Below are 26185 nucleotides of genomic sequence, written 5' to 3' on the forward strand. Positions count from 1 at the left end.
TCCAACTGTATGCTGCCCAGAAGTAAGCACTCTGCTGGGGTGGGAAGGGCTGAGGCCTCCCTCCTCCTGGATGCACCCAGCCTACCCAAGGATGGGGAACACTGGACTAGGGAACAAGGAGGCCCCAGCCCCCCTGAAAAGCAGCAGTAGCAGGGGCTTATGAACAGGCAGTGGGCCCCATCAGCCTATCCGAAGGCCCCTTTCATCACCAACACAAGTATTACGATTATTTATTGTTTTTATTATCATAGCAGCTAGGAGCAGGACCCTGCTGTGATAGGTGCTGGAAAAACACAGAACAAAAAGACCTTGTCCCAAGGAGTTTCCAATCTAAGTAGGGGCAGAGTCAGGTGGGATGGAGTGGGGCCACTTCTGGGGTTCTCTGAGTGGGTGTGTCTAGGATCCTCAGCTGCCTTAATCCAGCTCTGGTTAGGGGCAGTTGAGATTGTGAGGATATTTACAGGTATGAGGGGGAAGAAAGAATGAGGGGGAAACAGAGGTGGCGAGGGGGGACAGAGGTGGGGGGCTACAGGGAGAAGACCTGTGATCAGAGTTAGGTAAGAATCAGAGAAGTGTAGGACTGGAAAGGACCTCAAGTAGTCCTCTAGTTCAGCCCCCTGCACTCAAGGCAGGACTACATAATAACTAGACCATTCCTGACTGGTGTTTATCTAATGTGTTCTTAAAAACCTCCAGTGACAGAGATTCACAGCCTCCCTGGGCAATTTATTCCAGCCCTTAACTACCCTGGCAGTTAGGAAGTTTTTCCTAATGTGCAACCTAAACGGCCCTCGCTGCAATTTAAGCCCATTGCGTCTGGCAAGAGTTCACTTCTGATCTCATATCTGCCTATGAGCTGCTGCCCATGGGATGGCTTCAGTACAGCCCCAACACACACTTCCTGGCGGTTCTGCATTAACTAAATCTACCTGCAGTATAATCCTGCTTGCAGCATCGACAGACAGACGGACACGGGGACAGATACTATCAACAGTATCAGCCCTCTCCGTTTATAGCACCAGTATGCCTGTGTAGTACCTACCTGTCTGTCTACTCAGGCTATAGTCTCTCTCTCTCTCTCTCGACTTTCTCTCCACTATTGTCCTCACAACAGTGTCTCCAGGACGTCTCCCTATAGAGCATCCAGGGATTTAACCTGTCTAATCACCTCTGAGAGTTACACAGAGTGTTACAGCCCCACAACCCGCCCCCGCGTGCTATGTGTATGCCACAGAAAGACACACACCGGCTGCTCTGCAAACCAAACCTCCAGCCACTGCTTGACACGCACGGCGCAGAGACACACACGCACACATGCCCAGAGCGCTGCGAACTAACCCCCCTCTCCCGCCCGAAGCGAACAGGCTTCCGCAAGGCAGCCCCGCTCAGAGAGGGACACCCCGGGACGCTCCGAGGGACACAGGAGGTGTGGAGGCGCTGCCCATGGCTGACAAGAGCTTCATTGAGAAACCCGAGTCCTGCCCGCAGAAGGAGGAGGCTTTGGAGTGGGGCTACGAGGAAGGTAAGGAGAGGGTGGGAAGGCAACGAGCTCCCCGAGCTGCTGGCTGGGGCCGAAGGACGGAGAAGTTTCACTGTGTGGGGGAGAAAGGGACGTTTCACCTATGGAAAGGCAAAGTACAGTGACATACAGCCCATCATCACATCATCTCCTCTTTAGTAGCTAAACTTTCAGGGTAATATCGAAGCTGAGATCATGGTGTCAAGGGGCACGGTCAACTTTCATTTGTCCCCAAATCCATATTTGGTACAAACACCCTTTTATGCAACATCAGGCCAATAGAAATATTTTCCCCATTAAACAAACAAGCAAACAAAAACCTAACAGGAGAAATCAGGTATTTTAAAATAAATAAATATTCCTCTGCTACCTTTAAAATTCAGACCCTGCAGCACTAAGAACCTGATAGTGAAACCAACTATAAAACAAAGTAGAACTGATTTAGTTTATTTCATTGTCCAAGTTCAGAGAAATGCAAAAAAGGCAAACTGATAATAAATTATGAGTAGCCAATGGGATTTTAAAAATGCATTCATTCATGTTGAACTATCGAAGATGCTATTAGTAACAGGGGTAAAAGAATTAGTTCGTTTACGGCATTTTTTTGACAGTGCCCCTTTAAGTGAAGGGGTCTCTTCAATGATATATTTTTGCATGTATGCAAAGGTTAAAGCTGCATGTCCTTCACGAAAAGCAGTCATATTTTATTTCCACATGATAGTTTTTCATTTTATTTTTAGGAGTCGAGTGGGGGTTGATCTTTCCTGATGCTAATGGAGAATACCAGTCTCCTATTAACTTGAATTCAAGAGAAGCCAAATATGACCCCTCACTACTAGAAGTACGTTTATCACCAAACTATGTTGTTTGCCGTGACTGTGAAGTAATTAATGATGGGCATTCCATTCAAATTGTCCTTAAGTCAAAATCAGGTATGCTTAATCATTGTTTACATTTTTTTTCCAACACAATAAAATGGATGATAAAGTTTAGATTATCTTAAGCAATATTCTCTACACTGTAACTGAAATGAGAAAGAACATTCACTTCTATAAATGGGCTATGATCCAAATCCTGCATCATTTTAGTCAATAGGAGTTTTGCCACTGACTTTAATGGAAGCAGGAGTGAGCTTTGTGGGTAGCAGGATTGTTATGGTCCAAAACTGGACATTCATTTTTTGTGAAGCTCTTAGAAATCTAATAATTAATCCTTATGTCAAGAAAGTTTGCTGTTGCTAGAAATCTAATAATTAATCCTTATGTCAAGAAAGTTTGCTGATGCCAGCCTGGTTCACAGCATGCAGCATTGTTGAAAATTTCCGCTTATGATGGTGTGACCTAATTCGCTTGAGCCAACAGTGTCTGAAGTTTAGAAATTGTCCAGAATATAACTACGATGTTGTGGAACTCAAATTGTATTTTATATATATGGCTGACAGAAACTGTGGACCTGATCCAAAGTCTATGGAAATCAACAGGAGTTTTCCATTGACTTCCATGGCTTTTGATGATGCATTATATGGATAACTGTGGACCTTGATGGTTCATTTAGGATAAGATGCTTGAATTATACTTAGGATGTTGATGGACCTTCAATTTTAAAGGGTCAGTATTTACCACAAAAATAACTAGAAAGCAATAAAAACATGATTTCCAGCTAAACTGAAAGTTGAAATCCTGGATGTAGAATTCTGTGATCAGAACGTTGGGTCTGGTTGAGCTATGCTCAGTGCAGGACTTAAAAGTCAGGAGGGAAGGTGGAGAGAAGCAATCCTTTGTGGCTTTCCAGTCCTGTGGTAGATAGGACCCAGTTCCGACCCTGTATAAAGTTAGAGGAGTCTCAGAACTGTGCTGTCTGGTAACAGCCTTGTAGAGGCTGTTATGAAGCACAAGATTGCTCGAGCCCAAGGCCTTCCAGCCATGCTTTGTTCTGCCTGACATGCCACCTACTCAAAGCAGTCTGGGAAGGGTGGTGCAGAGCCAGCTCTATGCCAGCTGGTTATTCACCTGTGCTGGGGGAATCCCCAGCCAATGCCCTCTAATTTTTGACAGGCCATGTGTGCAAAAAAATTCTTCTGTGCAAATTTTTGACAGGCTGTGTGCACAAAATATTTCTTCTGTGCAAATTGTTGTGCTTCTGTGCAAATTTTGTGCAAGCGGTGTTTTGCCGTGTGTGCGGGGTTTAGGATCTGTGTGCACGTGCACACATGCACAGCTTAGAGGGAACAGTGTCCCCAGCTGCTCTGTTAGTGCAAAGAGGTCAGAGCAAGGGCTCAGGATCTGGCCTGTGATGTTTATTTTCATCAAACCAATAATATAGGTGGCAGATTTGTATAGTGGAAGGAGAAACAGGTGTGCAATGTATATCTTTGAGATGAACTTTAGTCTGTCAAGCTAGCACTAAGGATTAATGTTAATGTTCAGAAAGTATGGTGTTTACCATATTTGAACAAGGATGAAAACTTGCACAATGTGACCGGTCAGTTCACCACAGCAAGTGTTCTGAGGGCCATCAGTGGTACATGGGTCATAGTTTGGGAACTTCTGTTGGGGGATTTTTACAGAGAGTTAAAAAGTAATACATGTCTGGATATGAAGTCCTTGAAAAGCAGTACAGTCACCTCTAGGTCACCAACAGGAATTCAGAATGATAGTGCCCAACTATAAGCTGGCAGTCTCAGTCAAGTCCCATCTTCTGTTCCTAGGTCTGCCACAGATTTCCTGTCACTTAATCTCTCTGTGCCCTGTTCTCCACCTGTAAAATCAGGATAGATGTTTCATTACAGGTGTATGTCTTCTGCCTCCAGGAGGGGGAGGAAGGAGTTAATAAGCTCCCTTAAGCTTAAAGACCACCACCAACAGAATGCCTCTGTGTCCAGTTCACTAAACTTGCCCGACCTACGATCCTGCTGCAGCTCCCACAGCTTGCCACCTCACCAGGGTGCTGTGAAGACAAATCTATTCAGCCAGCTATTTAATATATAATAAATGGGAGCTGCTGAGCACTGAGCACTTCTGAAAATATGGCCAATTAATGTATGAGAGGTTCCCATATACATAGCGAAGTAGCCATAGAAAAGCCTACAAATATATAAAGTAGATGACTAAAATATATATTAAAATCAATGGTTATTCCATTTCAGACTATATGTTTTTCAGTTGTATCATTGAACAGTGCACATATTGTTGTCATCTATAGAGCTGTCATTAATGATGGTTCTTTTGATCCTTAATTCAGAACATACATTCAGACTCTTCATTTGACTTTGTAAACATTTTACAGGTTGCATCCAGTTTCGGCACTGTGCATGTATGATATATAAGATGGAGGAAGCATGACTGACTTTATAATGGAGTAGAATAGATATGATTGAGAGCCTTCTTGAATATTTCAGAAATATTTTTAAGGGTATTCTACTAGCAGAAACACTTCTCCTTTGACCACAATGGAGGTCAGGTATACTCTACAAGGACTGACAGTTTCAGAATGATTTTCTGGTAGGGAATCACACATTGCAGAGAGGCAAAGTGCACATGAATATGTTCTATGCACTGACAATAAATACTCTTAACATGGGATGAGTATTATGAATTAAACCTCATAGATAGGTTTGGTGATGGTCCTGTAGATCCAAAACAATATTACAGTAGAGAGCACTTCCAGTTACACACACATAATGGGAATAATACTTCCTTTCACAAAAAAAAATCTGTGTTACTAAAGATATAATATTAATATAACACATTATCAGATTTTGCTGTATTCTGGGCATGTTGGTTTCCTCAATGTTTATCACATTAACAATGTAGCGCTTTGTCAATAGTGGTATAGTTAAGAGGAATATAAGATGCAAATTTGAATCTACACATGCACTTTAGGATAGTCCTGCTATCTTACAATTGAAAGACTTTATAACTGTGATGATACTTAGAAAGAGCATCAAAGCTTTATGTTCTGTCGATGTGGAAGACATACTAATCAGTATGGGTGACTTTGTCCTTTGTTGTAACTTATAGTAGAAATCTTAATTGGTGAGTTTTACCTCTGACATGTTACATTCTTTTGGCAAACAGTTCAATATGATAATATTGTGTGTTAGTAGTATTTCACCATAGCTGATGCTCCAAGCTGAAAATGAGATTGTATTTAGTTAAAATAGATACAATTATTTAAGATTGTGGATCCTTTATTGCATAAAGCCCAGCATAATGCAACAAAAAACTATTTAATTTTCACTAATTTACTGGTCAAAGAGGGTCCGATGCAAAGTCTATTGAAGACAGTGACAGATTAGAGTTTGAGCTTTGAAGCAGACCTGTAACCACTCTAAGCTCCAAATCTGCCCTTGTATATGAGAACATTACTCCTATTGACTTCCGTGAAGAGTTTTAAGCATGTACCTGAGGGCAATATTTGGTCCTAAGCAGCTTCAGGACTCATTGGACCAAACTCTGGCATGGATGGAAGTGAGGGCCAAAGTTTGGCTTCAGATATGTACACCTATGTGTATATCCCATTGCAAAAAGATAGATTAATGTCAAATGTTCAAGTTATAATTTATACTGCTTTCCATCTCCTATAACTGGGGGATGGATCTTTTTGTTGTTTAATTTTAAGGCATTATCCGACATTCACAACTGTGGCTTTTGGAAACAGCAATAAGAATATTCTGGCAGTCTAGAAGACTGTGAAGCATCTTCCTAGTGGTTTACTTTAAGTAAATACAGTATAGTGTTGATATTGAATCTTAAGATTATTTATTGCGAGCTCACAGAACACAAGGGCAACCTGTATCTCACAAGCCTGGCAGGTGGTGTCTATCAAAATATCATTATCTTACAAAACACTGGCAGCCAAGAATGCCAGAGTTTCATGACCAATTTCCGCACAATAAACAAAGGTGATACAGGCGAGGCATTTGTACAGCTATGAGGCAATTATGCAGTTTGACACCAGAAGGAAACTGCATCATCTGGTTAGAACACAGAGCTACTGTTTGGCTATCAGTCTATAAATGTATTCACTCTTTGGAGTGATAAGCATACAATGCTTTTATCTTGCAACATGACTAGCTGTTCCACCTTGCAAAACTCAGAATGCTGGATAATACCATTTTCATAGCCTTATATAACTGAGAATGAATTGGGATTCTGCAGATGCGTAGTAATACAGGAGAAAAGGCAGCAGGTATGTTAGCTTTGCTCCCATTTTCTCTAAGATAGATCGTAATACAGAAGTTTGCAACAATCTCCCAGTTGTTTGTGGACAATGTACTCAGCAGCTTGTTTGCTTGGAAAACTAAGTATGTCTTCATTTGTGTTCTTTTCCAGTGTTAGTAGGTGGGCCATTACCTCGGGGACATGAATTTGAACTACATGATGTTCAGTTTCACTGGGGGAGAGAAAACCAGCGTGGCTCTGAACACACTGTTAATTTTAAAGCTTTTCCCATGGAGGTAAGAGTGACATCGTATTGAAAAACACCTGCTCTATGCACAAGATGTTAAATCATTGCTTGATAACCTGGTAGTTCAAAACAGCATTTCTTTTTTGCTCCGCATTTTTCCTTCGAAAATACCGTCTGCTGAAGTGTGCTTTAGTGCCAGTAAATTGAGATTTGCGTCTTTAGTAATGTGCCTCTAGCATACATCGTATTGCATGATTAATTGGCCATAAAGTTAACTTGCAGAACTATTAACTTCTGTCTTAATAATATTAGCATTCTAACAAGATCTGCTATTTCAACACTTCCTATGTCACCTTGACTAATAGCTATAGTTGGGGGAAAATAGCTGTTGGAAGCCTTTCCATGGAAAATAATAATTTGGGGTAAACTTGTTTAAAAAAAGCATAAACAAATTGCTCATGAAAAGCTTTAGACATCTGAAAACTGGAGAATATATGAAATTCTTATATATAATCATAGCATGGAGTGAAGTTCAGCTTTGGAAAGAAGGGTAAAGGTGTACTGCAATCTTAAAATTTGAGCTGTTCCACAGATACTCAGCTTCATGTTCCACCATTGCAACTGTGCTGCAGAAGATCATTCCAGTATTTTCATTTACTGTGCACTTCATCTTTTGTATTATAAGGAGACTTTCTTGCCTTTTTTCAGAGGTTTTAAAATTAGTTTTGCCTTGCTATTTATCATAATCCCTTAGAAGCTTGAAATGGAATTTCCTATCCATTTATGCTCTCCTCTTCAAGTGCTTGGGCATTTGTTACTGGCTGGTTACACATGGATCCCACCCTGCTGGAATAGAACTTTTTAAAAGAAAAAGGATAAAAATCAGCATTTATTTTAAAAATAAATATAAAAATCCACATGGAGTTGTGGAATAGGTACAGGTTTAATGCGTAGCTTAAATAACTGGGTTAGGAACTTTGGTCATATCTTGGCCTCTGCTTTGACTGCTTTGCATCAGTCTGCTGCAGAATTGGCTTCAGGAAAGTTACCCCTACATGGGGGACTCACCAGGTAATATAGGGCCAAAGTAACAGCTTCTACACCACCTTTTACTGGACCCTGTATAGATGCATCCCCATGCCAAAGCAATTCCAGTGGCCCTTTGTGACAGTGGGCAACTGATGCAATATAAAGCAAACCTGCCCCCAGTAAGTTAATGTCCATTTAAAAAATAAATCAGTATGTAAAAAAGGGTCAGCATGGAGGCAAACCATGAAAAAGGTCCAGGGATTAGCCAGCAGATCTGATCAGCCTCTATGGGAACCCATGGTAAGCCTCCTTTAAGGGCAGCATGACAGCTGTACTAAAAATTCCTGACAAAGTGAGGGATGTCAAACCAAGATTTCATTACAGTTAGCATAGAAGTGTGTATATAGAGCTATAAAAGAACAAACTGGCTTCCACCTCATCTCTTGCATCAAAGCTGTTTTTGGTTAAGTTCTGATCCTAGGATCTTGGCTACTGGTGACAGTAGGGTAGGTCTAATGGCTGGAAGTTAAGACTTATTTATCTATTTAAAATACATTGTAAAAGCAGCATAAATGTGCAGCCTTACACACAGGTCCCCAAGTAGATTACTCTTCTCTTGGGGAAAGTTACCACTCTGGGGTTAGAAGTCATGTACAGACAGATATACAGGCTGTAACCCCATGTCCCTTATTCCCATACTATCCTGCTTTGACAGCCTGTAGATTGACTTCTTTGCATGTCTTTTGGGGAGACTGAAATGGTGGAGGAACCACATTCTCTGTAGAAAATTTCTGCTCCATGTTCCCCTTCTACCTGTGAGTTTTCTAGTCTTAGGCATACAGGGCAGCTAAATTTTGTCCAAATATCATACTGTAAAACTTGAGGAGGATGAAAGTAGGTGCTCATGACAAATATATATGTTCCTTCAATAGTACGATCTATGTCACAGCTTACAGAACACAGGATTCTAACCACTGTCTTCATTCCGGGGATTTCCACACATTACTTTTATCAAGAACAGTCACTTTGATCGTTAAAGCTATATTCTTGCCTGTTACACTGGCATCTTTTTGTGCGGGAGCTGGTGGTCATAGTATGTATTTTAGGGCCTCATTTTCAGCAGGTTGGTAGGTAACAGTAATTTAATGTGTACACTAATGGGTAGTGATAGGTGCCTATCCAGTTTCATACGCATCTGTGGACTGTGTGTTCTTGTCCTGTAGCGTGTATGTGCAAAGGCAAGCCTGAGAATCAGGCCCTTGATAGCTGTGCCTGGCTTTTCTGCTAGAAGAGAATATCTGCCCCAACTGCTGATTTTTGCCTTAGAAACCCAAAATACATTTCTGTCACTGATAATAAAAAACATTGGATGATAAGACCTTCAGGAGGACACAAACCAAGTGTATGAACAAATGATAAACAAAACTGCATGGTTTTTACTAAATCTATTAGCAACACACCAAACTGGGACCAGATTGTAATCGCTATTATTCCATTAAAATCCTGAGTAATTCCACTGAAGCCAATGTAGTAACTCTGGATTTCAACTGATATAGCTGATATGAGTATCTGACTCTCTGTATTTACTGATCAGAGCAGCAGTTTGATCTTGAATTATGACTCTATGATATAGGAACCATCCTACACACCCTGACATTAATAAACTGGGCCAGCTATTACAGAACAGCTACAGAATATCAGTGTAACAACCCTTGTAAAGTCTGACTTTAGAAAGGAATGTTACTTCTCAATGTTTGGAAGAGGATTACTGTATAGTTCCTTCCTCTGGTTCTTTACCCTTGATATCATAACTATTAGCTAGAAATTAAGCAATATCCTGTATCTCTAAGTGTAACAATCTATTATTTTCTAACTAGACATCTTGGAATCTTGTACAGGGTTAGGACATTACGGTTCATGGCTAAATAGATTAGCAAATTAGGCTTGTACTGTGACCTCTGGGATGAATACTTGAGCTCATTTACAATGTTGTTTTAATAAAACGGCTGTTTATGTGACTCAGAGGCTAAGTTCATTGTTATTTTTATTATTATCAGAAATTTGGTAAAGTCTTGTTTTTTCAGCTTCCGTAAGGGAAGAAGTCAAAATGTTGACTTTAATATATTTGTTATCATTTTAATTGAAACACTTTTAGTTGCAATAACCAAGAAAAGCCAGACAAAGCAGCAAACTGCAGGCAAAGTGGCAAACTGCAGTCTAATGTAAACATTGTAACACCTTTTAAAATATGTACTGTACATGCTGTTCACAATCCTCCTCCCTTTGTTCCTGCAAAGAAATACAATGCCCAACCTTGCCTTGCAGCCAAAGACCAGGAGGAGGTATTTCATACAGACTTCGTCAGAAATCATATGCAGTATTACTGAGCACACTCAGGGATACTTTACTCTCTCAGGCTTCTGATGCTACATGTTTGATAAAGAGCTCAACAGTAGAAGATTAGGATATAGTTCCATTTCCTTGAAAGATACAAAGGCTAGATTGTGACATGGAGTACGCACCTATACAGGGGAGAAAAGGGAGTAAAAGCTACGTTTCTACCTGTGCATGAACTACCCAAGCCTTGAGTGTGGAGATGAACGAGTAAGTGGGTGCTGAACCTCCTTACTCTTCAGCCCCTCTAGAAGGTGAGGGGGGAATGGGAAGGAAGGGGTGGCGAATGTGTGGAATCTTGATTCTCCCCCTCCTACTTGTTGCCTGGTGCAGGGGCGGAGGTTAGCAATTTACTGCTGATATAGGCCGACAGCAAATTACCACCCTACTGGAGCAAGGGAGAAGCATGGAGGGAATTGTGCCTGAGAGGTATCTCTGAATGTCCTAGTATGTCCCTGAACTTGTCCAAGGATGGCGTAGCTTACGCACTTGTACTGGCTCAGGACTAGATCGCACGCCCTGGTTCTCATGGGTGACTTTAATTTTCCTGATATCTGCTGGGAGAGCAATACAGCGGTGCATAGACAATCCAGGAAGTTTTTGGAACGCATAGGGGACAATTTCCTGGTGCAGATGCTAGACGAGCCAACAAGGGGGAGCTTTTCTTGACCTGCTGCTCACAAACAGGGAAGAATTAGTGGGGGAAGCAAAAGTGGATGGAAATCTGGGAGGCAGTGACCATGAGTTGGTTGAGTTCAGGATCCTGACACAGGGAAGAAAGGTAAGCAGCAGGATACGGACCCTCGACTTCAGGAAAGCAGACTTTGACTCCCTCAGGGAATGGATGGGTAGGATCCCCTGGGGGACTAACATGAAGGGGAAAGGAGTCCAGGAGAGCTGGCTGTATTTCAAGGAATCCCTGTTGAGGTTACAGGGACAAACCATCCCAATGAGTCGAAAGAATAGTAAATATGGCAGGCGACCAGCTTGGCTTAACGGTGAAATCCTAGCGGACCTTAAACATAAAAAAGAAGCTTACAAGAAGTGGAAGGTTGGACATATGACCAGGGAAGAGTATAAAAATATTGCTCGGGCATGTAGGAATGAAATCAGGAGGGCCAAATCGCACCTGGAGCTGCAGCTAGCAAGAGATGTCAAGAGTAACAAGAAGGGTTTCTTCAGGTATGTTGGCAACAAGAAGAAAGCCAAGGAAAGTGTGGGCCCCTTAATGAATGAGGGAGGCAACCTAGTGACAGAGGACATGGAAAAAGCTAATGTACTCAATGCTTTTTTTGCCTCTGTATTCACTAACAAGGACAGCTCCCAGACTGCTGCGCTGAGCATCACAACATGGGGAGTAGATGGCCAGCCCTCTGTGGAGAAAGAGGTGGTTAGGGACTATTTAGAAAAGCTGGACGTGCACAAGTCCATGGGGCCGGACGAGTTGCATCCGAGAGTGCTAAAGGAATTGGTGGCTGTGATTGCAGAGCCATTGGCCATTATCTTTGAAAACTCGTGGCGAACGGGGGAAGTCCCAGATGACTGGAAAAAGGCTAATGTAGTGCCAATCTTTAAAAAAGGGAAGAAGGAGGATCCTGGGAACTACAGGCCAGTCAGCCTCACCTCAGTCCCCAGAAAAATCATGGAGCAGGTCCTCAAAGAATCAATCCTGAAGCACTTACATGAGAGGAAAGTGATCAGGAACAGTCAGCATGGATTCACCAAGGGAAGGTCATGCCTGACTAATCTAATCGCCTTCTATGATGAGATTACTGGTTCTGTGGATGAAGGGAAAGCAGTGGATGTATTGTTTCTTGACTTTAGCAAAGCTTTTGACACGGTCTCCCACAGTATTCTTGTCAGCAAGTTAAAGAAGTATGGGCTGGATGAATGCACTATAAGGTGGGTAGAAAGTTGGCTAAATTGTCGGGCTCAGTGGGTAGTGATCAATGGCTCCATGTCTAGTTGGCAGCCGGTGTCAAGTGGAGTGCCCCAGGGGTCGGTCCTGGGGCCGGTTTTGTTCAATATCTTCAATAATGATCTGGAGGATGGTGTGGATTGCACTCTCAGCAAATTTGCGGATGATACTAAACTGGGAGGAGTGGTAGATACGCTGGAGGGCAGGGATAGGATACAGAGGGACCTAGACAAATTGGAGGATTGGGCCAAAAGAAATCTGATGAGGTTCAATAAGGATAAGTGCAGAGTCCTGCACTTAGGACGGAAGAACCCAATGCACAGCTACAGACTAGGGACCGAATGGCTAGGCAGCAGTTCTGTGGAAAAGGACCTAGGGGTGACAGTGGACGAGAAGCTGGATATGAGTCAGCAGTGTGCCCTTGTTGCCAAGAAGGCCAATGGCATTTTGGGATGTATAAGTAGGGGCATAGCGAGCAGATCGAGGGACGTAATCATTCCCCTCTATTCGACATTGGTGAGGCCTCATCTGGAGTACTGTGTCCAGTTTTGGGCCCCACACTACAAGAAGGATGTGGATAAATTGGAGAGAGTCCAGCAAAGGGCAACAAAAATGATTAGGGGTCTGGAACACATGACTTATGAGGAGAGGCTGAGGGAACTGGGATTGTTTAATCTGCAGAAGAGAAGAATGAGGGGGGATTTGATAGCTGCTTTCAACTACCTGAGAGGTGGTTCCAGAGAGGATGGTTCTAGACTATTCTCAGTGGTAGATGAGGACAGGACAAGGAGTAATGGTCTCAAGTTGCAGTGGGGGAGGTTTAGGTTGGATATTAGGAAAAACTTTTTCACTAGGAGGGTGGTGAAACACTGGAATGCGTTACCTAGGGAGGTGGTAGAATCTCCTTCCTTAGAAGTTTTTAAGGTCAGGCTTGACAAAGCCCTGGCTGGGATGATTTAATTGGGGATTGGTCCTGCTTTGAGCAGGTGGTTGGACTAGATGACCTCCTGAGTCCCTTCCAACCCTGATATTCTATGATTCTATAACTGGGCCAAACAGCACAATTTAACCCTAAAAGAACAACTAATTTTTAGAGTCAAACACAGGAAGCTGCTATAAAATAAAACTGACACTGGTCAAAAATGGTTCCTCACAATGCTAGCAACTTGACTGGGAGCAGAGTGGAGAGTTCTGTAGAATCTATCCCTTTAAAATATTGGCTGATGTTAGCTTGTTTTGTGCACACATTACTAGCCAGCTGCAATATGTTTTTTCCAAACCTTGTGCAAGCTATCAGTGGAAGGGAATAAGCTGCAAATCATTTCCAAGCCTTTCCAAGATGTGGAGGAAGAGAAAAACCTTCCCTTTTGCTGTCATAAATTTTCAATTAAAAAAACCCACAAAACCTCACAGTTGCCTGCGGAGTCCGAATGAGTTTTGAACAGCAAAGCTAAACAAAAGTAAAAAATAAAATAAATTAGAATAGTCTTTTGAGTAATGTAATATAAAACAAACTCATTTGTTCTGTAGTATTTTTCATCATGACAATAACTATCACTAAAAGTGCTGTAATAAATACGTAAAACTCACCCAGTCTAAATGAAACAATTAGATATTCTTTTGCTCATCTGAAATGATGCCATCTTAAGTATTTAATTGAGACAAAGTACTATTTTATGGCTTCAGACTAAAATTATGATATTACATTTCTCTCCCTCAAGCATCTTCAGCATCTGTTTAGCAATACATAGTGTTTGGTTCTTTGGATTTTTTTTAATGAGCACAGCTTTCAAATCAGATATATAGACTGTACCAATCTGCCCTCTTTCATTTCTGTGGGAAAAAATTCCATGCCTCTAAGGCACAGGTTTATACTGAACTTTACATTAATCTTGAAATGTCTGAATTAGGTTTTGTTAAAGCATTTTTGGACCAAATTCTGCTCACCTTTGGTATGTCTACACTGCAATAAAACACCTGTGGATGGCTCATGTCAGTCAGCTTGGGCTTGGGCTGCAGGGCTATAAAATTGCAGTAGAGATGTTTGGACTGATGCTGGAGCCTGGGTTCTGGGACCCTGAGCGGGGAGGGTCCCAGAGCCCAATCTCCAGCCTGAGCCCAAATGTCTATACTGCAGTTTTGTAGCTTCACATCTGAGGCCCTGTAAGCCCAAGTCAACTGACATGGGCCATCTGTGAGTGTTTTATTGTAATGTAGACAAGCCCTTGAGTGAAATTCACCCCTTATTTGGCATATATGTATAGGGTGACCAGACATTCTGTTTTTAAAGGTTTCAGAGGAACAGCCGTGTTAGTCTGTATTCGCAAAAAGAAAAGGAGTACTTGTGGCACCTTAGAGACTAACCAATTTATTTGAGCATGAGCTTTCGTGAGCTACAGCTCACGAAAGCTCATGCTCAAATAAATTGGTTAGTCTCTAAGGTGCCACAAGTACTCCTTTTCTTTTTGTTTTTAAAGGGACAGTCCCATATTTAAGCCCTCCTACAGGTGTCCCAACATTTTCTTAAAAAAAGACAAATTATCCCATATTTTTTGTCTCCCCTGCCCCCATCAGTACTGGCGGGTCCTGCTGCTGGCTGGATCTTTGATCACCATCCGCCCGCCCACCAGCAGTGAGCTGGGGGGAGGTCCAGTGGGGGTGGGTGTACAAGGCTGGTGGTGGGACTGGCTGCTCCCCATGCTGGTCTGTCAGCACAGCCCCTGTTGCATGCTGGCTCTTGGTCATCAGGGCCCCGCACCCCTATCCCGTTTCTGGCCAGCACTGGCTGCACACTGTGATAACTGGTGAGTGTGGGAAGGTGCCAGGCGTCAGCCTTTGCTACCCAACCATCAGCCCTTTACGTGTTCCCCCCCTTGCTGTCTTCTCCTTGATTTGTCATTTCACACCCCCCAGCCCCACTGCTCCTCCATATCCCCTCCCGCCCATGCGGGGTGCATCCTGTTTCCAGCACTGTGCAGAGAACCAGCCCCTAGTTGGAGTGCTCAGCTCATCAGCAGCCTGGCCAGCAGGCTCCTTCCTTCCCCCACTGCCTCTGGCTGGGCAGGCCCCCCCAGGAAAGCCCAAGACCCTCCGGCCTGGGGTGCTGGCCAGGAGGAGCCAAGCCCTGCATGGACCAAACCCCCTACACAGAGCTGGCATGGGGAAGCCTCTCCGTCCCTCAGCTAAGCTCTGGAGTGTGTGTGTGGGAAAGCGATTTCCAGCCTGTTCACGCCCCAGACCTGCAGGCTCCACAGCAGGCCCTGCGGCAGGGGCTTAGCACCCTCTTTACCCGTTCCCCCTCCATCCCCACCCTGGGTCCTTCCCCACAGGGAGTGCAAGGCTGCTGCTCTATCCCCTAGTCACTCTGCTCTGCTGAGCCACCTCTCTGGTCGGGTTAGCTGAAGCCCCTGCAGTCAGGTTCCCTGGGCCCTGGTGCACAATGCATCCATAGGGCTTAAGCCCTCCCTGCCCACACTGTAGCTGGGGGACAGGAGGCGGCTAGGTTATGTCAGTAGCCAGCAGCAGCCTGGAGGTGTTAGCTGCCTTTCAACGCTGTGTGGGCAGGAAGGAACAAGCTGCTTCCAATCACAGGGGAGCGGGGCGGAGAGAAGAGATGAGCTCTGTGAAGACCCAGTCCAGGTCATCCCTTCCCCCCTCCTGCCCCTGTGGCTGGAAGCAGCTCCTGTCCCTTCCCTATGGCACAGTGCTGAAAGGTTGCTGCTGGACACATCCTGGTGTGAACCCTAGGAGAAATCTGGGGAGAGGAAGCATGTGACCCTGCGTGCCCCCCCATGAGTTGCCTTGGGGGATGTGGCGCCATGTACCAGGAGAGGCGGGTCCATTTTGGGGGCCCAGCGAGGCATGGAGGATGGAGAGCGCCGGGCAGGGAGGGTCGGGTCAGTCGGTCACCCCCCACCCCCGTGTGAGGGAGGTGTACATGAGTGTGTATGTGTGTTACCTCTCCCTGTGTGAACCCTAAAGCCTTAAAGATAAGAAGATAAATAACAAGAATCCAACTATGCAGTATTCAGAGGTGAAAGTAAACTGGTACGGTCTGGTACGGCATACCGGCAAGAGCCAGTACACCGTGCCGGACCGGACTGGCTTCCCCGGCAGTGATTTAGAGGGCCAGGTTCCAGCTGCTGCAGGGAGCCCTGTGCTCTTTAAAGTGCCGCCGGGGCTCCGGCAGTGGGGCTCGTGCGGTGCTTTAAAGGGCCCGATGCAACTGCCACTGAGGGGAGCCCCAGGCCCTTTAAAGCACGGCCCAAGCCCTGCTGCTGGAGCCCCAGGGTAGCGGCGGCAGGGCTCCTGCAGTGATTTAAAGGGCCCAGAGCTCCGTGGCGGCCCTTTAAAGCCCTGGGCCCTTTAATTCGCCCCTGAGCCCCGGGGCTCCCAGCTGCCTCCGCAGCTGGTAGTTCTGGGGTGATTTAAAGGCCTTGGGGCTCCTAGACACAGCTGGGGCTCCCAGACACAGCCGGAGCCCCAGGGCCCAGCTTCTTCCGGTTGAGGCCATGCCTCTTCCGGTTGAGGCCATGCCCCCGCTCAAGACTCCAGCATACCGGTAAGTCCTTTAAGTTACTTTCACCCCGGCAGTATTTCTTTTTGATAGGGGCTCAGACATCTTGATGTTAATTTGAACATTTGTACTGCATAGTTCTGATTGCCATTGAGTTCGCTTGAATATGAGTAATTTTACCAGGTGTTCCGTATTCAGCATAGGGAAATATGATCACCCTAAATATGTAGTTCAGAGGCCTTTGTGCTGTTTATTTTATTCAATGATTTATTGCCTCATTTGTAAATTTGCTTGATAAACCAAAGCAAACACAAACAAAATACACGTAATTGTAACACAGGGTTGGCAATCTCTACTCCTCTCCATGCACACACAAATCCTACTTGCTTTACCTCACACAAATACTCCCATCAACCTCTTTGAGTCTGGTGAGAGGAGTAAGGCAAGCCGGCCCATATTAACAACACTTTTTCTGAGATTAGGCACCAATCTTGCACCATTGAAATCAGTGGAAGTTTTGCCATTAACTTTAATGTGACTATGATCTGGGCCATAAACTCAAATGGGAATGTTTTAAACACAGGCCTACATCTCATTCACCTCAATGATCTCATTGATTTCCTGCTTGTAAAGGATGGAATTCACTTCTTTGCAGAGGGGCAGCACAAAGCCTATGAATTGCTTAAGATCCATTTACGATCTCAAAATAAGGGGGTGAATTTCACTTTTTACAAGGAGGAGTTGGCTCAGAGTGCTTTAACAAAACTTAATTCTGCTATTTTAATTTTAAATTTTAGGTTTTTCTGCTTATAATTTTTAAGAAGTATTTTTAATAAAGTTCCCTAATAGAATATTAACTTAATAGTCAAATAACTAAATGACTGTTCAGTCTAGCATCATTGTTGACTAGTAACATAAGTAGTGTTTAAAGTAGTGTTTTTTATGACTAACAACTATTCTTTTATTCACAACCAGATCCAGATTCAAACCATCACCTGGTGAAAAAGAAATACACTATTTTACCTCTTATATAGAATACAAGTATAATTATAATATGTACCCCTTACACACACTTTATGAGTCAGGCTGATTCCTGGTACAACTCCAGAGTCATCACTGGAGTTACACTGGGGGTTGAATCTAGCTGAAGCTCTGCAAAAAAAGTATTTTCCAGCAGTTTTTCACTTAGTACTAACTTCAGATTTTCCCCTTATTTACTAGTTTGTGTTTTGTTTTTGGCTGTTGTGCAAAACTGGAAACCCTCTCTCCCCCACTCAGTAGACCAAAGAGAAACTGACCAAATGAAATAAATCATTACCATAATTTTAAAAGTAATATGAGCAGTATATGATTCCTGAAATAGCTTTGTTACCAGTTGCTAAGCTCTTTCATCATGAGATTTGTTATTGTTGTTGACAGATAATTTGATCCAAATGATCACTCACAGTTCCTAAATTGTACTTTGATTCTAGGTAGTTCACCAGCATGAACACCGAGTGCTTATGGCTTTGCTCAGTCACACATAGTTTATACTTTGCAAAGAATATATCTAGGAACTATGTACAGTATTGCAGTGTTGATTCATACGGCACATCAGCTGCATTAATGGTTGATATGCTAGCAGGCCGGCATGGCTTTGATATAGTCGGATGTAGGGAGAATTGCTTCTTCCAGCTCTTTGAAAGAAGGGTATTCATGTACTTACGTTGAATGTGTCTGGGGCCTTCTTTGTGAGCAAAAACTACAATTTAATTCAGGGGTGATGCTGGGAAGACATACAAGATACTACTCAGCCACCACCATTTAAGAGAAAAGTCACCAGCAGGCTAATCCCAAACAGCTCATTGCCCATCTGCTCCCTTTCCCAGGGATTTTCCTGTTTTTGCCCAATCGTGCAGCAGATGCTCTTGAGTCTCATGCACACCTGAGAATCTTTTGTGCTGGTTACTGCAATAGTTCCTCTGAAGCACCACTGTTACCAGTACAAAGGATTCTGGTATGCATTTAAGAAATGGAAGGTCCCCACTACAGATAAATCAGCCAGAAAGCAAGATACCCCTTTGGGTAAGAAATGACACGCAGGGAATGTTTGGTAGAAGGAAATGAGTAGCAAGACATGGAAGAGGTCTGTGGTTGAGGGCTAGTTTTTGCCTAGAAGGCCAACACACTAGGACCAAATCTTGTTGTATTCACTTAGGGCTAGGCTGTTGCGCTTAGCCACAGTGTGTAGTAAAGGCTGATCTGGAACTGCACCATCCTAGGGGGAGCACTGAAGGTGGAGAGCAGGGATTGCATTTATGGCATCCCTATGGAAGTGCAAGGCATGGAAGCACTATTATCCCCAGTGTATAGATCGAAAATTGGCTAAATGACTTGGCCAGTGTCTCACAGAATGTCTGTCAAATGACTAACTAAATGGCAACAGAACCCAGATTCATAGATGCTCAGAAACTGCTCAGAAACTGCTGAGGCACTCAGATACTACAGTATCTAGATACATAAATACTAGAGTTGGTAACATTTTTTTTCCAGTGGAAGAGTTTTCCTTTGGAAAATGCTGATTTGATTAAATTGAAATGTTTTGTGGGAATGTATCGATTTCATTGACATTTTTGACCAAAAATTATCGAAACATTTTATTTGGGTAAAGTCAAAATCTTTAGTTTCCATATGGCCAAAGCACTTCATTTCAACATTATTGTTTCAACTTTTATGCTGTATGAAGTTCAATATAACATACTGTAATATAGTCAAAATAATAAAGTCAAAATGAAACATTTTCGTAAGATCATTTAGATATTTCTGAAATGAAAATTTTCCCACTTTGTGGAAAAGGTCTTTTCATTATGATTTAGGATGAATGGAAATTTTGAAATGTCAGAATTCCTCATGGATTTAAAATTCTGAGTTTCAACCAGCTCTAATAAGTATCTATATAGACAGACCATTCTCCTGAGTGCCAATCTAGTACCTTAATCACAGACTATCTCAGAGAAAAGTCATTACACAATACTAATGCAGCATGTAAAACTGCAATTCAACAGCAGGCTATTAAAGATACACAATGAAGATTATTATTGTTGGAAACATGGGCAGTATTGAGCAGAAAATTGTTCTGAGCTTCCTTGAAGTGTGTATTATTTAAGTATAACTGCTCATTGGAGAGAAATGAAGATTATGTTTGGAAAATAATCTACTCTTGCTGTTACTGTCATCCATTTAGGAAGAACCTCTGGTCACCTTACAGCAAATATCAAACCAATTATCTGTAAAAATGAAATAAATCAGATGGGAGTGATCATTTTGTTATTCTGCCTTCATTAGATAAATCTATGTATAAAAATAAAATCAGTGAGATTAAGAGCCCCCGTCCTGCAGCCCTTGTTTAAATGACTAATCCTTCCTCGGGTGAATAGTCTGGTTTTAAATCCCTGGAAATTAATGCCAGTTACCTTAGGCCCACTGATTTCATTTGGGAAGCTGGTTGTATGAATAAATTTTCCAGAATTACTCTCTTAAATCACACCTCTCCATGTTTTCTTTGAAGCTTAGAAAACTGGTGGCTCTGATAGCACACAATATAGTTAACTCTTCCACAAGATGCAGTAAACTTGTATGCATTAATAATCATTTATGTTAATCCAGTCCTCTTGCCAGGTTTTGGTCTCTCAAAGCTTAAAAATAATATATCAACACACACACACGCATACACATGAACCAGCAAGATATCTACATAGCAAAAACAGAATGGAGAGACTTTTACAGAAATCCTCATCTTTCCCATCCCCCCCCCTTCCTAGTCATCCTAACTTAGAGGTAGTGGGAGGCCAGCCTGGAGTGCACAGTGCTTCAGCTAGTGCAGAACCTTGAGTACTATTATCAGCTGGCACAGATTAGAGCAGCTCCAAGGTGCTGTATCTTTCACCTAGCCGGAAACTTGGCACAGCAAAGAATCTGGCCTATAAATCTGACCGCGGGATTTACACAGCATTTCACGTTCCTGGTGAAGGGTTTGGTGCCAAAAGCCAACAATCGGGAGCCAAGTAATGACATATTTGCTTTTTTCTTCTTTTGTTACTATATAGAATATTTATTAAGGGTGGAAACAGTTTTCATTTTGGGATGATTCCTGTTTCCATTGTATCTCCTGCACACTCAAGGTGAAAAGTTGAAAACCTGAAAATAGTGGAGTTTGTCCTTGTAAACAGGAATAAAATTAGATTTGCACAAATTTGGTGCATAGCTCATCTTAGGAACCCTCAATTCCCCTGCCTCTCCGCCCCAGTAGCTAAGTTTAAAAATACATTTAGGTCCTCTAAGGTAGAAGCTGCTGTACCATTGAAAATGCATATAATTATTTGATGAAAAATGCCAAAATTTGAATATTATTCACAAAATATAATTCAACCAACTATAGGGCTGGTTGAATAAATGAAATACTTATTCACAAATAGCACATATGTTTGGTAAAATCATGATCTGTTCACAAACAGGAATATTCAAATGAAATGAATTGAATGAATTATCATGGTCCAACCTCTTCACTAAAGGAACACACAATAATTTACTTATAATGCACCCCTAATTATACAATTGTGGGGGGGAAATTTATTCCTCCCATAACTAGTGAACAACATATGACCTGACACAAGACCCTTGTATTGTTACCTTTGGTGGCCTAACTGCACAAACTTCTCTTAGTTCCTCTACCAATCATACTGAGCTGTTTGCCCCCACAGTACTCTATGGCAGTGAGCCCTGCCTGTTAATCATATTGATTATTACAGTGATATTTTGGTCTCCTATGCAAAATCGGAGTAAAAGGGTTTTGTGTGTGGGGAACTTAAAAGATTTTGCGAGGGATCAGGTCCTTCTCCCTGTAAACCAAGGCAAAGAGAGGAGAACCTTGCAGCTTGGCCACAGGAGCTACTAAAGCCCATGGCCTGCAGTGGTAGCTGTGGCTTACTGCATTACATGCAGGTAGCTCAAGGTCACATCTTGCCACTTTCATCGGTGTTGAGAGAGCTGCTCAGTATTCATCTCTGTGTCCATCAGAGACTCCCTGTGTGGCCTCCCTGTTTCCTGACCTCATGCACAATGGAAATGAAGTAGCGCTGTTGATTAATCACGGTTAACTCAAAAAAATTAATCCTGATTAATCGCAGTTTTAATCGCACTGTTAAACAATAGAATACCAATTTAAATTTATTAAATATTTTGGATGTTTTTCAATATTTTCATATATATTGTATTCTGTAATTGAAATCAAAGTTTATATTATTTTTCATTATAAATATTTGCACTGTAAAAATGATAAACAAAAGAAATAGTATTTTTCAATTCACCTTATCCAAGTACTGAGGTGCAATCTCTTTGTTGTGAAAGTGCAACTTACAAATGTAAAGATTTTTTTGTTGTTATATAACTGCACTCAAAACCAAGACAAGGTAAAACTTCAGAGCCTACAAGTCCACTCAGTCCTACTTCTTGTTCAGCCAATCACTAAGACAAACAAGTTATTTTACATTTACAGGAGGTAAAGCTGCACTCTTCTTATTTACAGTGTCACCAGAAAGTGAGAACAGGCATTTGCATGGCACTTTTGTAGCTGGCATTGAAAGATGTTTACGTGCCAGACGTGCTAAACATTCATATGCCCCTTCATGCTTCGGCCACCATTCCAGAGGACATGCTTCCATGCTTATGACGCTCGTTTAAAAAAATAATGCATTAATTAAACTTGTGACTAAACTCCTTGGGGGAGAATTGTATGCCCCCTTCTCTGTTTTATCCACCTTCTGCCATATATTTCATGTTATAACAGTCTCAGATGATGACTCAGCACATGTTGTTCATTTTAAGAACACTTTCACTGCAGATTTGACAAAACGCAAAGAAGGTACCAGTGTGAGATTTCTAAAGAAAGCTACAGCACTCGACCCAAGGTTTAAGAATCTGAAGTGCTTTCCAAAATCTGCGCGGGACGAGGTGTGGAGCATGCTTTCAGAAATCACTGAAGAGCAACACTCCGATGCCAAAACAACAGAACCTGAACCACCAAAAAAAGGAAAATCAACCTACTGCTGGTGGCGTCTGACTCAAATAATGAAAATGAACATGTGTTGGTCTGCACTGCTTTCGATTGTTATCGAGCAGAAACCGTCGTCAGCATGGACGCATGTCCCCTGAATGGTGGTTGAAGCATGAAGGGACATATGAAATTTTAATGCATCGGGCATGTAACTATCTTGCTATGCTGGCTACTACAGTGCCATGAGAACACCTGTTCTCACTTTCAGGTGACATTGTAAACAAGAAGAGGGCAGCATTATCTCCTGCAAATGTAAACAAATTTGTTTGTCTGAGTGATTGGCTCAACAAGAATTAGGACTGAGTGGACTTGCAGGATCTAAAATTTTACATTGTTTTATTTTTGAATGCAGTTTTTTTTAACTTAATTCTACATTTGTAAGTTCAAATTTCATGATAAAGAGATTGCACTACAGTACTTGTATTAGATGAATTGAAAAATAATATTTCTTTTGTTTTTTTACAGTGCAAATACTTGTAATCAAAAATAAATATAAAGTGAGCACTGTACTTTGTATTATGTGTTGTAATTGAAATCAATATATTTGAAAATGTAGAAAACATCCAAAATATTTAAATAACCTGGTCTTCTATTATTGTTTAACAGTGCAATTAATCACACAATTAATTTTTTTAATCACATGATTAATTGTGATTACATTTTTAATCACTTGACAGCCCTAAAATGAAGCATTTCTGCTAAAATTAATCCCTTCTTGTATTGTAAGATGGGGTAAAGAGGAGAACTTGGCTGGCCTTTTCTGTATTTCTGATCCTTACTTGTCTTTCCAACCTGCCAAAAATAGTTCTAGTCTTTAGAGTCTTTCCCCCATGGAAGCCCTTCCTGCTATTAATTCTGTTTTTCAGAGGACTGTCAATATTTCTGCTATGTCTTATTTGAGATGAGATTGTCATGTGTGAATTTACTGTTCAGCATAAGGACATACCATTGATTTATATGTAATGTCTCAATTCTCTATCCCTTCTTTAACACAGCCTAACAGCTTAGTTACTCTGACTGCTTAAGCAAACTTAATAGTTTAGTTACTCTGACTGCTTAAGCAAACTGGGCTGTCCACAATGACACCTAGAGCTTTTCTTCAAATGTTACAACTACTTCAGAACCCATCACCATGTGTATGGATAGTTTCAGCTCTTCCTTGCACTTTCACTCATATAAATTGAATTTCAGCTGTAGGTGTGCCATGCCGTCATCTAGTTTTGTTCAGGCCCTTTGGTGTGTGCCTTGCAATCCTGCCCTTTATTGACTAATTACATCGTTTTGTGTTGCCAGCAGATTTTCAACCCTTCTTCGAGGTTGCTAGTAAATAAATTGAAGAACACTAGTCAGTGCTGGTTTTGGGCTACACCACTACCAGCCTCTTGCTATAGAACAGGCCATTTATTCCTAATCTACGCTTTCTATCTCTCAGCTAGTTTTTAATCCATGATTGAGAATTACATCTTACCCCGTGGGTACGAAATTGGCTGAACAGCATCTCACTGTTACCTTGTGCTCTCCTCACATCTGTTCATTGTACCCACCTGTTGTCTCTTTTGGACAGAGGCTATCTTTTTGTTGTGTATGTTTACAGAACCTAGCACAATAGGGCCTCAATCATTAACTGGGCCTGTAAAGGCTACTGCAATACAAGTAAATAAACATATGAATAGTCATACTAATTCTGAGGGACTTTATATCACCAGCCCTTAGACTTTCAAAGTCAATTATATCCAATGGTTCTTCTTTCTCATTCAGTGAATTATGACAGGTTAGAGAGATACCATTTAGCTTAGCAGAAGTTGTGCTGGTTTTTCCCCATTATAGTCGTTGAGGTGCCTTCTAACTCTAATGATTTTTGTCAACTATGTTCCCTAGCACTGAAATGCTGCTCTTCAGTCCATACTTCTCAGGATCCCCTTTATTATTGTTTTCAAAGGTGGGCTGTCTCAGGGTGCCTCTGTTACTACCCAGTGAACCTCTTTGCCTAGCTAGCTCTGGTAGTTTCACAGCCAGCCATACACACTGGGCTGCTTATCTTATACCAAGGTGTGTATTTACTCCTCTCTTACATAGTAATACCATGCAATGCAGTCTTACAGCCAGGGAAGGCTTCCCTGCAGTGTATGCAAACTGTTTGCTTCCTTCTGACCTCCTCCTGAGCTGCCCCTTGCTTCCTGTTTCCTCCCCCTATGTTCTCTCCAATTACCTTGCTAGCCCAGTGCTCACAATGCCCTCCAGAAAGTGTATAATTGCCCTCAGCTGGACCTGCAGCCTTCTCCATATTGTCAGTGTTCAGCGTGCTGCTGATAGCACTCTGTCACGTGGGAACAAAGTTCTATTCACTTCTCTGTATAGCAGCCATTTTTGTCTGCTTTTAAAGGAGACTAAGGGAGTTAGGTGCCCAACTCCTGTTAAAATTCAGTGGAATATCAGCATCCCTGGGGTTCGTTTGAAAAGCCCAGCCTGTAATGATAAACTACATAGCTTTTGTTAGCATCCCAGGTGCATGTCCATTCACCGAGAGCTCTCCTCAACAGCCTGCAAGTATCCCACGTGGAACAAAACTGTACAGGTGATGTGGATGCTCAGCTCAAGATCCTTGTACCCTATTCCTCAGAGCCACACTGGAATCAGACCCACATTGCTTTCACTATTATTTATTTGTCCTCTGGTAGCACCTAAAGCCCCAGTCCTGGACCATGGCCCCATTGAGCTAGGTGCTATACAAACACAGAACAAAAAGGTAGTTCCCATCAAGCCTTCTGCACCCGTGGAAGGGACTAAGGAGGGAAGGCAAGTTCTGGCCAAAGTTGATGTTCTGTTCAGTTATCACCTAGCTTCACTCAGACTGAATTTGCATGGTGAAATGATATATTTTTAGCCTGACTGAACACCTGCACCTTGCCATTTAACCACACAGGCTTTTTTGTTTAGTTCACTTTTTTGCTTCCTTTTTGTGTTGTGGGCTACACAGACTTTCTGTCTCGCCACTAAGATATTCTCAAACAGCCTCTATACTGCTTCTATGAATTTTAATTTCCTAACTTTCCCCTTCAGGCTGTTAATAACTAACTTCCTATTTTAAAAAAAATCACCATTTTGAAATTGAGTGCCATGGTAGTATTCCTTGGTATGATCCCCCTGTGAGGATGTGGAACTTAATTACTGTATATTATGGTCAGTCTTAGTGGCTCAAACACACTTGCTTCTTAAAACAATTCAGCTGTAAGTCAAGTTTCTCCCCTTTAAACGCTCACACAAACTATTGGTTATGGTAGTAAGAAATTGTTTTCCAAGTCATGCCCT

At 42.2% G+C, this 26185-nt stretch overlaps 1 protein-coding gene across 3 annotated transcripts in view; it reads left to right on the top strand.

Moving 5' to 3' along the window:
• The first annotated feature begins 913 nt into the window (after positions 1-913).
• CA8 (carbonic anhydrase 8) overlaps positions 914-26185 on the top strand; it is a 52887-nt gene continuing 27615 nt past the window's right edge. Inside the window, exons 1-3 of one of the 3 annotated variants that reach the window (XM_048840761.2) lie at positions 1214-1522; positions 2260-2451; positions 6853-6977. In XM_048840761.2, the coding sequence (XP_048696718.1) occupies positions 1315-1522; positions 2260-2451; positions 6853-6977 (525 nt within the window). In that variant the 5' untranslated portion in view covers positions 1214-1314. Of the gene's footprint in view, positions 1523-2259; positions 2452-6852; positions 6978-26185 lie in introns of all 3 variants that reach the window. The other 2 variants (XM_048840760.2, XM_048840762.2) reach the window with 2 other exon arrangements.

Source organism: Caretta caretta, chromosome 2 (genome assembly GCF_965140235.1).
Source record: "Caretta caretta isolate rCarCar2 chromosome 2, rCarCar1.hap1, whole genome shotgun sequence".
Classification (NCBI taxonomy): Eukaryota; Metazoa; Chordata; order Testudines; family Cheloniidae; genus Caretta; species Caretta caretta.